At 39.4% G+C, this 12,654-nt stretch overlaps 1 protein-coding gene across 4 annotated transcripts in view; it reads left to right on the top strand.

Annotated features, from left to right (window-relative positions):
* The window catches only part of LOC121281050 (rho GTPase-activating protein 26-like), a 256,436-nt gene extending 246,014 nt beyond the window's left edge, over positions 1-10,422 (top strand). For 2 of the 4 annotated variants that reach the window (XM_041193651.1, XM_041193650.1), the window contains 3 exons: positions 1,878-1,988; positions 6,641-6,732; positions 8,612-10,422. In XM_041193651.1, coding sequence (XP_041049585.1) covers positions 1,878-1,988; positions 6,641-6,732; positions 8,612-8,700 — 292 coding nt within the window. In that variant the 3' untranslated portion in view covers positions 8,701-10,422. The remainder of the gene's footprint in view (positions 1-1,877; positions 1,989-6,640; positions 6,733-8,611) is intronic. The other 2 variants (XM_041193653.1, XM_041193652.1) reach the window with 1 other exon arrangement.
* Positions 10,423-12,654: the final 2,232 nt, after the last annotated feature.

The raw sequence follows: 12,654 nt of genomic DNA, 5'->3' as shown, positions 1-12,654 counted from the left end.
TGAGAGATTTCACAAACTAGGGTTATATTTCCTGAAATTTAAAAGGTTGGGGGTGATTTGATCATAGTTTTCAAATTATTAAGAGGAACTGATAGGGTAGATAAAGATAAACTATTTCTTCCGTTTGGGAAGTCTAAGATTGGGGGCATAGTCTAAAAATTAGAGCTGGACGGTTCAGGACTGGAATAAGGAAATATTTCTGTACACAAAGGGTGGTGGAAGTTTGGAACTCATATCTGCCAACAGCAATTGATGCACAATTAATTGTAAATTTTAACTGTGAGATTAATAAATTTCGGTTATCAAGAGGTCTGAAGAGATATGGGGCAAAGGCCCTGTATATTGATATGGAGCTAGGTCACAGATCAGCTATGATATCATTGAATGGCAGAATAGGCTCAGGAGGCTGAATAGCCTACTTCTATTCCTTTATTTCTATGCTCCTCTGTTCCCTTCTTCTGTTTTTAAGGCTTGTTCTACTTTCTGTAGCTTCATTTTCATTCTCACATTTTCGTTCTCCTGCATGATACTCAATTTTCCCAGCAATCATATCATGTTTTGGCTGTTATGGCCTGTTTAATATGGCCGGGAAGTTATTTGGTTAGGCAATTTTCAGGTCACCCGGCGGGTGTGGTGGGTGGGCCCGGGAGCGGCCGGGAAATGGTCCACCGCCCATGATCAGCCCCCAACCGTGATTTCACCAATTGATGGCCAGCTAGCGTGAAAGGCGCACAGAGAAGCACAGCACTGCTGGGGCGAGGGCGGGAGCGGGAGGAGTGTGAGTGCAAAAGTCTGTGTATTCACAGGGGAGCATGCACTAAAAGCTCCCTGAAGACATGAACATAAAAATTGTCAAATTTTAAAAAAATTAATATTGGAAACCTCATCTCGCCCATGGATGAGGTTTCCTAAAAAAAATCCAAAGGCCGCCTGGCCGACTCACCTGCCTGCCAACTGTAAGGTTGGACAGGCAGTGTAAAATAAGTTTGAATTGATTAAGGGCCTTAATAGGCCCCTCAATTGTCAGTGGGCGCGCTGCCGATTCTCACGTGCACCCACCGACCGAAATATTGCGCACTATTTTACACCTGATCAGGTTGGGTGCACGCCCACCCGTGGGATGTAAAATCCTGCTCCTAGTACTTTCCTGAATAGATTGCCAAGACAGAAGGATAAGGAGAAACAAGTGTTAATTCTGAAAAGCTAATGGTTGTGCTGAGTTAATAAAGCTATTGCTGCCAGTGGAATGTGTCTTCTTTCTCATTCTGCTCCTTCATTGTTGCACTTTCTCTATCCTCAAATGAAGTTAGTATTTTCTTATCTGATGGGAGAAACCTGACTTTGGATTGCCTTTTTGCACCTTTGAGAAAAATCAACATTTGAATCAGCAGTTGGCAAAGAGGTGTTCAGCATCGACATTGTATTGTTATCAAGGATGCTGATCACAAACTGGTGGACAGGAAATTATACTGCTATACAAGGCTATGAGAGAAAGATCCCAAATGGGTTTCCCAATTCTTCCACTTTGATGCATTAACTAAGTGGTAAGAATAGTGGACATTGAAAGTAATAGCAGTAGCTCTTTCTGATGTTCTCTTGAATCCAAGATTCTACCAAAATGTGAGTGAATACAACTGTAATTCTGTGCTGTGATCATGTTTCTGTTTATTTGGAATCCAGTGTACCGTTGAAAGAAGTCTTGTTTCCAACCACTTTGAAAACTGTTGCCAAAATGTCAAGAAGTGCACAAATAAATCCTTAACGTGGCATGCCAATCCTAGACCTTTGAGCTAATCCTAGAATTATAACCTCTACCTGTTGTCATTGTCATTTTCATTTTAATTCTTTGTTTTTAACACTGCTTATTTAATTTCTAGTCCTCTCCCTCCCAGTCCCAGCTCACCATTATCACCCTCGTGGCCTATGGTTTCAGCACCTTCAAGTCCAGTACCTGTTTCCTCAACCTCCAGCGACTGCTCCCCTCTCAGGTGTGGTACAATTTTTTTTCAACTGTTAATTTCTGCTGTGTATGGGGAGAAATCCAACCCTCCTCCAAAAGGCTTCACAGTTTCATTAATGAGTGTATACACTAGGACTCAGGTTTACACTCCTGGTTCGGGAGCACATGTACGGGAGAATTCCTGGATCCACGACCCCAACCTTTTTAAATGGGTCCCAAGGCATTAGATTTTCAGTCCAGGGAAGGGGGCGGGCTGGATTAGAAATTGCGGTGGGCAACCCGGGAAGAACTGAGGAGGATGCTAGATGCAGATGCAGGCTGTACGGAAGGCCTGCCTCGGGGATCTGGCACCATGTCTAAAGTTGAAAAATAAAGAATAAAACATGAAACATCCCTCCAGCCCTCACTGTCTACCCCCTCCCACTACACACTCCCCATGTCCCATCCAAGCTACCCCATGCCCCACCAACCCCCCATAGCTCCTGCTACCCTCTATGCCAACCTGTTCCCGTCCACCTTCTATGGCCTCCATGTCACCTCATGCCTCTCCATCCACCCCCCCATGTCACTTTATAGCCCCTATGCTAACTTAGTGCCAACCCACGGCCTCCCGTGGCCCAGCACCTTTTGCCTTTACACCTACCATGCCAACTCACCTAGTGTCCACCATGAACAGACCTCAGGATCCATGCAGAGATGAGATTAAATAAAGTTCTGTAAAAAAATGTTCTAAGTGTCAGACTTCACAATATTGAAAAAAATGATCATTCATAAAAACCTATTTAGTAAATTTACATTCTTTCAACTAAATAAAGCCTTATAACAAAAAATATTTCATTCAAATGCACAATCCTTTATAACTGGAGGCAATGGAATTCAGAGTCCCCCATCAATGAACCTATAATCATTTGTAGCTGTCCATCAAACTGAAATGGCAGGCACCCTACTGTGATAATGGCTAGTTGTGAAATCAGTCATGCAGCACTAATCCAGTAATGGCTTATTCAACAGACAGAGTGAAATAGCAAGCAATCATGTTTTCAACTCCAGTCATTGTTTTCAAAGAGTTAAAAGGCAGAACTTTTAAATATCCTGACAACTTGATTGCTCCCTTTGACAGGTGCTTCTGACAGTTTTGACAGTTGAGGCCTAGGTCTCTGATTCAATTTGACACTGATATTTTATTTCACAGAAAGGTAATCTTGTGTTATTAATTTAGTACTACCTTGGCAGAGGACTAAGCTATGGTTTATGGTTCTTTAGCTAATTGGAAATCAGCCTCATTGAGATTTTCTTTTCAGCAAAACCTGTGTTAATTTGCATTCAAATGTATATGACCTTTTTATAGTTGTGACAATTTCTTCAGTGTAATATCTTAACTTGGTAGAGAAACAACACCTGGTATAAATGCAAAACAGCTTATCAGAAAAATGCAATTTTTTTGTTTTAACTAGCTGGTTGGGTGTGCCAAAAGTAATCGACCAATGAGACTTGCACACAGACTTAAATGTCTTGACTAAGACCTGTGAGAAGAATAATTTTGGAAGTGTATTACGATTTTACAAGTAGTGATCTACATTGTATTTTCAATATAATGGCTGCATAGCCATGTCATACATTACATTAAACCTTTCACCAATTTAATGACTGTTAAGTATGTAATGCGTAATTATAAAGTATCATTTTCACTCTTGATATCTGCCGCAATACCACATAAATGTATATGGGGGAACACAGAGTTCAGGTATACAAGCATTTTTCCAAGTATAGTTACACTTGCATTATTGATCATTGGCTAATGGTCTCAGTGGCTGTCGGCAGACCTCTTTACAGTACTAAATAGTTATTAACTTTCCAATTTTTGCTCATAAGTCATTAACAAGTTATTGCGAAGGCTGTATGATCTTTTTTGCTTGACACTTTTTCATTTTTATATACATGTCACCCTTTTCCATTGTTTCCCGAATTGCTGAGAAAAGAGACATGTCTAAGTTTTTTGTCTTGCACTCATCAGGACAATTGCAAGAATACCAAAATAAGGGGGAATACAACAATTTATACTGTATGTGAAGAGAGTGCTGATTGGTTGGCAAGTGACGTTGCCATGGAGAATGCACCACTGATGATGACTGACAGTTAACTGCCAAGCATTGTTTGAAATTTAAACCAGGCAGCTTGACCGTGATTGGTCAAGGCATTAGGAATGAATCAACGAATGGCTGTCATTTATTTTATTTAGCTGAAACAGACGCAATGCGTGTACATGTTCTTTCTGTCTGCAAAGAACAGGGCCCTGTGTATTAATATATGTAACTTCTAGTATATGCAAATGCTCCACATTGCAAGCCTGACTGATGACCTTAAATTGGTTGTCAGCATAATTCTTAGTGCATTGAAGATTATTTAGCAAATGTTGTCCAATCACGGAATCACATCTAATGTTGGACACTGTGTTTTGAGTTTTGCAAGCACAGTTTCGTTGGGTACAGTCTGCACCCTGCCCATTGCAGACAGCGGCTGGGACATGATGTGATACGATCCGCCAGTCTTTGGGAGGTACTGCCTACATACCTAGCACTGGAATTCACATACCACATTTCTCATTTGTGTGATAGGCAGAATATCTTTTTGGCTTGACAGCAGCATCTTGTTAGTGACGAATACCACTCGTGTTGTTGCAGTAGCAAACAATCCTCAATGTGCTAAGAATTACGCTGACAACCAATTTAAGATTGTCAGTCGGGCTCACAATGTGGCGCACTTGTGTCTACTGGAAACTACATATATTACGCAGGGCCCATTTCTTTGCAGGCAGAAGGGACATCTACATACACTGCCCCTGTTTCAGTTAAACAAAATAAGCGACAGCTTATTGACTTGTGCCAAAATTGGGAGATATATCCCACGGACTAAAACAACAGCCTAACGTAGTCATACTCACAGAATCAGACCTTACAGCCAATGTCCCAGATTCTTCCATCATTTTTCCTGGTTATGTCCTGACTGATCAAAACAAACAGCATGTTCCTTTGGTTGTTCATAATAGGCAGAGTACAGACTATACTCAACCAGCCTGCACTTGCAAAACCCAAAACAAAATGTACACGGTTAGATGCAATTCTGCAATTGAGCAGTACTTACTGAATAATCCTGAGTGCTCTAATAGCTATACTACAACCAATTTAAGATAACCAGCCAAGCTTATAACGTGGCTCATTTACACTTGCTAGAAGTGGCATATGCTCATACGCAGAGACCCGTTCTCTGCAGAAAAAGGGAATAAGTTCAAGCCTTCAGCTTTTTTTAAATTACCCGGGAGCTTGGGGAGCCTTATCGTTCCCTGTTGCTTTTTCCATGGCAACGCCTCAGCAATCAATGTTGACTTGCCAACCAATCAGCATCTTTATCTTTTTTAGTTTAAGTTGCCCTGATGAGTGCAGGCTAAGAGCTTTGGCAACATGTCTCCCTTTTCAGCAATACTCCCAGTATTGTTAGAAAGGGAGTCCAGGAGTTAGACCCAATGACAATGAAGGAACAGCAATAAGAGTTCCAAGTCAGGATGGTATATAACTTGCAAGTGGTTGTGTTCTCATGTATCTGTTACCCTTATCCTTCTAGGGTGGTTGGGATTGGGGTTTGGCAAGTGCTGTCGAAGAAGCCTTGGTAAATTGCTGCAGAGCATCTTGTATACACACTGCTGCCACTGTGTGTTGGTGGTGGAAGGAGTGAATGTTTAAGAGGGTGGATGGAGTGCCGATCAAGTGGACTGCTTCTGCCTGAATGGTTTCAAGCTTCTTGATTGTCATTGGAGCCACACTTAACCAGGCAAATAAAAAGTATTCCACCACCTTCTGATTTGTGCCTTATAGATGTGGGCAGGCTCTAGGGAGTCAGGAAGTAGAATTTCCAGTCACTGACCTATTGTAGCCACAGTATTTATATGGCTGGTCCAGTTCAGTTTCTGGCCAATGGTAGCCACCTGGATGTGGATAGTGGAGTGATTCAGTGATGGTAATGCCATTGAATATCAAGGGGAGTTGGTTGGTTGCTCTCTTGCTGGAGATGGTCATTGCCTGGCTCTTGTGTGGCGTGAATGTTACTTGTCATTTATGAGCCCAAGCCTGAATGTTGTCCAGATCTTGCCTAATATGGACATGAACTACTTCAGTATCTGAGGAGTCGCAAATGGTTCTGAACACTGTGCAATCTTCAGCGAACATCCCACTTCTGACCTTATGATGGAGGGAAGGACATTGATGAAGCAGCTGAAGATAGTTGGCATTGGACTTTACTCTGAGGAGCTCCTGCAGCAATGTCCTGGGATTGAGATGATTGGCCTCCAACAACCACAACCATCTTCCTTTTGTTAGTTATGATTCCAATGTGGAGAGTTTTCCCCCTGATTCCCATCAACTTCAATTTTGCCAGTGCTTCTTGATGCCATAGTTGTTCTTGATGCCAAGGTCTTTCACTCTCACCTTCCCTTCAAGTTCAGCTCTTTTGTCCATGATTGGATCAAGGTTGTAATCAGGTTAGGAGCCAAGAGACTCTGGCGAAATACAAAATGAGCATCAGTGAGCAGTATATGGAGCTGTTCTGGCCTGCTGAATTGCCTGACCATCATTCATATGATTTTTCTAAAAAAAAAAATCCTCTTACCACCGTAACTTCTTTTTACAGTACCCAGTGTCGCAAAGCTCGAGCCTTGTATGCATGTAAAGCAGAACACGACTCAGAATTATCCTTCAGCGCTGGAACCATGTTTGAGAATGGTAAGTGTAAGGAAAATTCTGTTGAATTGGAGGTTGAGGTTGTTTAATCAACCTTCTATATGAACACAACTTACTTAACAACAATTAGATTTTGGCTTTAAAAGTATACAAATGCATACTTTAGCAGAATAATACAGAGTTTGACTTTCCACTTTTTAAGCAGCATAATCTGGACATAATTGGTTTAACTTGGTGCAAATGATTGAGAAATTTTACTTAGTGAGTTATACCCAAAAACTTAGGCTTGTGTTTTGCATGAACTTTTACACTGGTTCAAGATTCAGTTCACCTGAATCAGCACCTGCCCCTCCCTCACTAGCCTTTAAAAATTGCTAGATTCCACTGATTGCACTTGTTTGGGAAAGTTCTTCAAATTGGACTTATTTTTGTATTAAAAATATTTAAGTTACTAAGAAAATCAATGAAACTGTTTTAAAAAATTATACTGAACCATTTAAGTCATTTTCAGTGATTTTAAGTCGTTATTCACAGGTGGAGTTGGGATAAATAAAACATCAGGTTACCACTCTTAAACATCAACAAGTACTTTTTTAACGGAAAGAAAAGAGATCACATTCTGTCACAGCATACAATTGTGCTGGTTCAGGGAAGATTTTACGTTCGTGTATGCAAATATTTAGCAGAAACAAAAAGCCTGACCTATCACAGTTTTGGGTGCAATTTCCCAATTGCACATAGGGCAGAAATTCTATCCCAAGGTGTTTTATATAGTATAATAATTATGCGCTTATAAACCAGTACATTGTTCATGGGAACTCAGACAATGTCATAGGAAAGTTGCTAAAATATTTTATAAAACAATTTACAGCATGCATCTCCTCATTCTTACTTCTGACATCATACACGCATCTAAAGTAAATCCATGTCTCACATCAGGGAGTGAGGTGGAAAGTATAAAGGTACAACAGTAGAGTTTGAAATGTATAGTGAAATTTGGCAGGAAAATTGCACTTAAGTTCCTGCATTTATCGTACATGCACATTTCTGTTGCATATTAAGTATGTATGTAAAGAAAGGGAGCCAATTATTTCCAACCTCGGGAGAAAATTTGTCAGCAAGAAAATAGCTTCTAATTGATTTACGATTTTGTACTTCATGTCCCTTAACAGACAAGCCTGGTTACATACAATTATTGTTTTGCATCAAAAAAAATGTATTGTGGTATAATGTTGCTATTCTTGCAAAATAGCATAGCTTCTAACTTACCGTACAAATTACTACTATCATTAGCCAAACTCCTGTAGATTGGTTCATTGAGAGTCTGGCGATAATGCTGTTTTATAACTGGTGTCACCAACAAAGTGTGATTAAAAAGTGGGGTGGTGATACAGGAATTAAGAAATATACACAGGACTTTAAACAGATTACATATTTATAATAACCTCTATAATTCAGGTTCTCTTATTAAATGATGTTTTGCCTTTCAAAGTGCAAGCTTCCTCCATTATTTTGGCTAAACAGGTCTGACTGATTTTTTTTCTTTATTTTATCTTGGGATGTAGGCATTGCTGGAAAGGCCATCATTTGTTCCCCATCCCTAACTGCCCTTGAACTGACTGTCTTTCTTGACCATTTCAAGGGGCAGTTGCTGTTGGTTTGGAGTCACATGTAGGTCAGACTGGGTAAGGATGGCAGATTTCCTTCCCTAAAGGGCATTAGTGAACCAGATGGGTTTTTATAACAATCAATGATAGTTTTGTGGTCACCAAGGAGACTTGGCACTATGCAATATTTGATATAACTATGAAACCTGTTATATTGACCATTCTTGATATGCTTTCCCTTGAAGACATTTTGTTGTGGATCTGACCTAAAAGAGTACTTATACACTTATAATTAATTGTTGTGTATTTTTCAGTTCATTCATCCAGGGAACCTGGTTGGCTTGAAGGAACACTGGATGGGAAAACTGGACTAATTCCAGAAAATTATGTTGAGTTTCTATAGCCAAAGGTGCATGTCGTTATTGCATAGCACTACATGGTATCCATGGCAATTTACGAAGACTTCAACAAGATTTTAGTTTTTGATGTTTTATTTTTATTGCAGAAATGCAATGAGGAGAGATCTGTGAACTGGAGATAGATGATTAATTTCAACCCTAGCTTTTACTGTCTTGTATTGTTGACTTGTTTCGCTGTTAATTTATCGAACCAGAGCCTGTAATTATTTCTTAAGGATTTTGTTCTTAATTCAAACACTCCTTGGTTTCCCAAATTAGGGTTTATTTTATCTGTACTATATCTTAGAATGTATATAATGTAGATATTCATTTTGCAAAGCTGTTGCGAATGTAATCCATATGATGTAGGCAGTGTGCTGTTGCAAAGCTTATCATCCTTCAGTTTGCCATTCCTTTTCAAGGTGCTTCCAGCATTGACAAGAAACTAAGCTCTTCATACAGCTAGTCTCTTAAAGAGCATTTCTCTCAATTAAAGTGTTGCAATCACATGCCTAGATTATAGAATTGTGATAAAGCATAGCAAAGGTACTAGGGGCTTAACAATGGTGACATCAAATGGCCAAATTTTATACTGGGATAAAGCTCACACCACTGTCCGTATGATTATTTTTAAATCTTAATCACTGATATGGGAAACATTACTTTTTATTTTTTCAAAATATATATTACTTTGTGATATTTGTATGAGATATTTGTTTACATAAAAGTGAATGCCCTCTATAATGGAAAAGAATAATTGGATTTTAAAGAATGTTACTAGTTTAAATAGAAATGTTTTAATAACATTTTAAAAATGACAATCAGCCAGAAAGTGGAAGTTGTTTCTAACCATCCTAGCACCAGTTTTTTTACCACTCTGAATAAAATGCTGTGGCAGCAGCAAAGTAAGATTTCAATAATCTTACATCGCTTTCTTTTGTAACTGTTGGAGTTGTTAAACTTGTTCCAATTTCTAAAAATAAACACAGAACTGATCTGGTTCAGCATAAATGCAATGATTTCAAATCATCTTTGAAGCCTGGAATTTCAAAAATAACAACTCAACTTGCATTTATGTAGTACCCTTAATTTCCCAAGATGCAATAAGAACTTAGCAACAAAGGTTTTTTATGAACTGAATAAAAATTCTGAACCTACTTGTATTGGTTTGACAGTTGAGCATAAGCAAAGAACTACAAGCTGTCTGTCTGGGACAAGTCTTTTGCTAATTTATTCATCTTACATATTTAACTTTTTAAGGGGACATTGGACTAGGGGCTGCCACTAAGGAACAAGATAAAAAGAATGAGGGAAAGAAAAATATGGGAGAACAAAAGGAAGCTTTCATGGCCTATATCATTCTGCCTGTCACTTTGAACCAAACAAAAGATGTGTATCCAATATACAGTGTGGTTTGGCTTTTTAAAAATGTATGTTCAGAATGGATATTATGTTTTGGGGGATATCTATGCTTTTTAAAATTTTTCAAGTTCTTATTACTAATTTAAAGTTCATGGTAAGCCTGCTGAGACCAGTGGGTTATGATACCCGGAGTTGTTTTGTGTGATTTTTGCAGCAGTGGCTAATGTGCCTTCCATGTAGTTCACTGTAACAAAATTACAGCTTGATCACTCATCTCTTTTCTTAAAAAATATTTTGTTTTAGAAGCTGGATCACTTTGCATTCACTGTACTTCAAATGGCAATAAAATTATTTGGTATATGAAAGATGAGCATATGATTTATACAGTGAAAGAGAATTTCATTAATCAGGTTAGTAGCACAGTTGTATGTGCTTTTAATTCAAAGTTGCTTAATTCTAATTGCTAATTTTTTAAATACTAAATTCTCACTTTGTATTTAGATTTCTTAATTTAAAATATTGAATAGTTCAATTTTTAGTGCAAAATATGACTGGGTTAGTAAGGGAAAACTGCATGCACCTTATGCTCATTATACAGTCATGGATTGGAAGGAGTCTGGCGGATAAGAGATCAAGACAGCTGGTCCAATACAATCTGTAACAAATAGATTGCCTGTAGGCATTCCTATCTGCACTCTGCAGTAGAACCACAAAGTTTCTTTGAAATTGATTTTAGTGATGAATCTGCAGATGTTATTACTAGAAGCTGCTATCTTCAACTGTTTTCTGATGAGTGCAACTTCAACAACACTTGATGCTCAACATCATGCAGGACAAAGCAGCCCATTGTTTGGCATCCCATTCACCAACTTGAACATTCACTCCCTTGACCATTGGCACAGTGCGGCAGTGTGTACCATTTACAAGATGGATTGCAGCCACTCACTAAAGCTCCTTTGACAGTGCCTGCCAAACATGCGACCCCAGCCACGTAGAAGGACAAGGGCAGCAGATGTATGGGAACCACCACCTACGAGTTCCCCTCCAACCCACACACCATCCTGACTTGGAACTATATTGCTGTTCCTTCACTGTTGCTGAGTCAAAATCCTGGAACTCCCTAACAGCACTGTGGGTATACCTGCACCACATGGACTACAGTGCTTCAAGAAGGCAGCTCACCACCACTACCTTGAGGGAAATTAGGGATGGGCTACTAATGCTGGCCTAGCCAGCGACACCCGCAACCCATAAAATAATTTTTTTTTAAACTCCCAATTTTCCCTGTCCAAAAAGGACATCCAAATCAGCTGATTGCATTATCAGACAACTCTCAATCATCAGCACAGTGATGGAACATGACATCAACAAGTGCTGTCAAGTGGAACTTGCTAATCAGTAACTTGTCTGCTGATGCTCAGACTCGTTCCATCATAACCACTTACATCTTGACCTCTAGCCTTTGCCCCAACATGGACATAAGTTGAATTCTTGAGGTGAGGTAGGAGTGACTGTCCTTCATCTGGGTGTCATTTGACTAAGTAGGGCAATAAATGGCCTTGAATAAAATGTTGGAAGTCAATGGGGATTGGAGGGAAATCTCTCTAGGGGCTTAACTCATACTTGGCACAATGGAAAATGATTACTGGGTGCCAAGCATAGCCTGAGAAGATTGCTGCTGGGGTTCCTTGGGGTAGTGCCATCGGTCTAAATATTTTCAGCTGCTTCAAATGAGCTTCTTTTCATTTATAAGTCCTCATTCATGTAGAAATCTCTTCCTTCATATGGAAACGATAATTTGAGATAAAATTAATTGTCACGAACAAATGCCAGTTAATTAAGGAAAGTCAGCATGGATTTTTTAAGGGCAAATCTAAATTGCTGGAGTTGTTTGATGAGGTAACAGAAGATTGTTGAGGGTAATGCTGTTGATGTGGTGTACACGGACTTTCAGAAGGCATTTGATAAAGTGCCACACAACAGACTTGTAGGCAAAGTTATAGGACTTGGAATAAAAGGGACAGTAACAACATGGATACAAAATTGGCCGGGTAACAGGAAACAGAGAGTAGCAGTTAATGAATGGTTTTTCAGGCTGGAGGAACGTTTGTAGTGGAGTTCCCCAGAGGTCGGTGTTGGAGCCTTTGCTGTTCTTGATTGTATATTAATGACCTAGACCGTGTGCAGGGCACAATTTTAAAGTTCATAGACAATAGGAAACTCTGAAGTATTGTGAATTGTGAGGGTTTGGGGTGGGGGGTTGCTGGGGTGGTGTGTAGAATTTCAAAAGGACACATCTCACCAGAAGGACTGGAACAGTTCAAGGAGAAGGTGCATCAACACTTCTTCACATTAATAGTGATGGCCAATATATGTGTCAACACATACAGAAACACGTTTCCCAACAATTTGTGAAAGACAATTTTTTTAAAGACTCCGAAATACAGATGTGAGTAATCCTACTCCTTGATATCAGAGTTCAACTTCACACAGAACTGAAGTTGAACAGTCAACATAGTCTATTGATTCTGGACATCCATGATCTTCCTGAGTTTATTCTTTGAATCAGACATGAGGAGTAAGTTGCTTGCAACTGC

Source organism: Carcharodon carcharias, chromosome 8 (genome assembly GCF_017639515.1).
Source record: "Carcharodon carcharias isolate sCarCar2 chromosome 8, sCarCar2.pri, whole genome shotgun sequence".
In the NCBI taxonomy this organism is placed as follows: Eukaryota; Metazoa; Chordata; class Chondrichthyes; order Lamniformes; family Lamnidae; genus Carcharodon; species Carcharodon carcharias.
The sequence above is the reverse complement of the archived record's forward strand: the minus strand, read 5'-3'. Positions and strand labels throughout refer to the sequence as shown.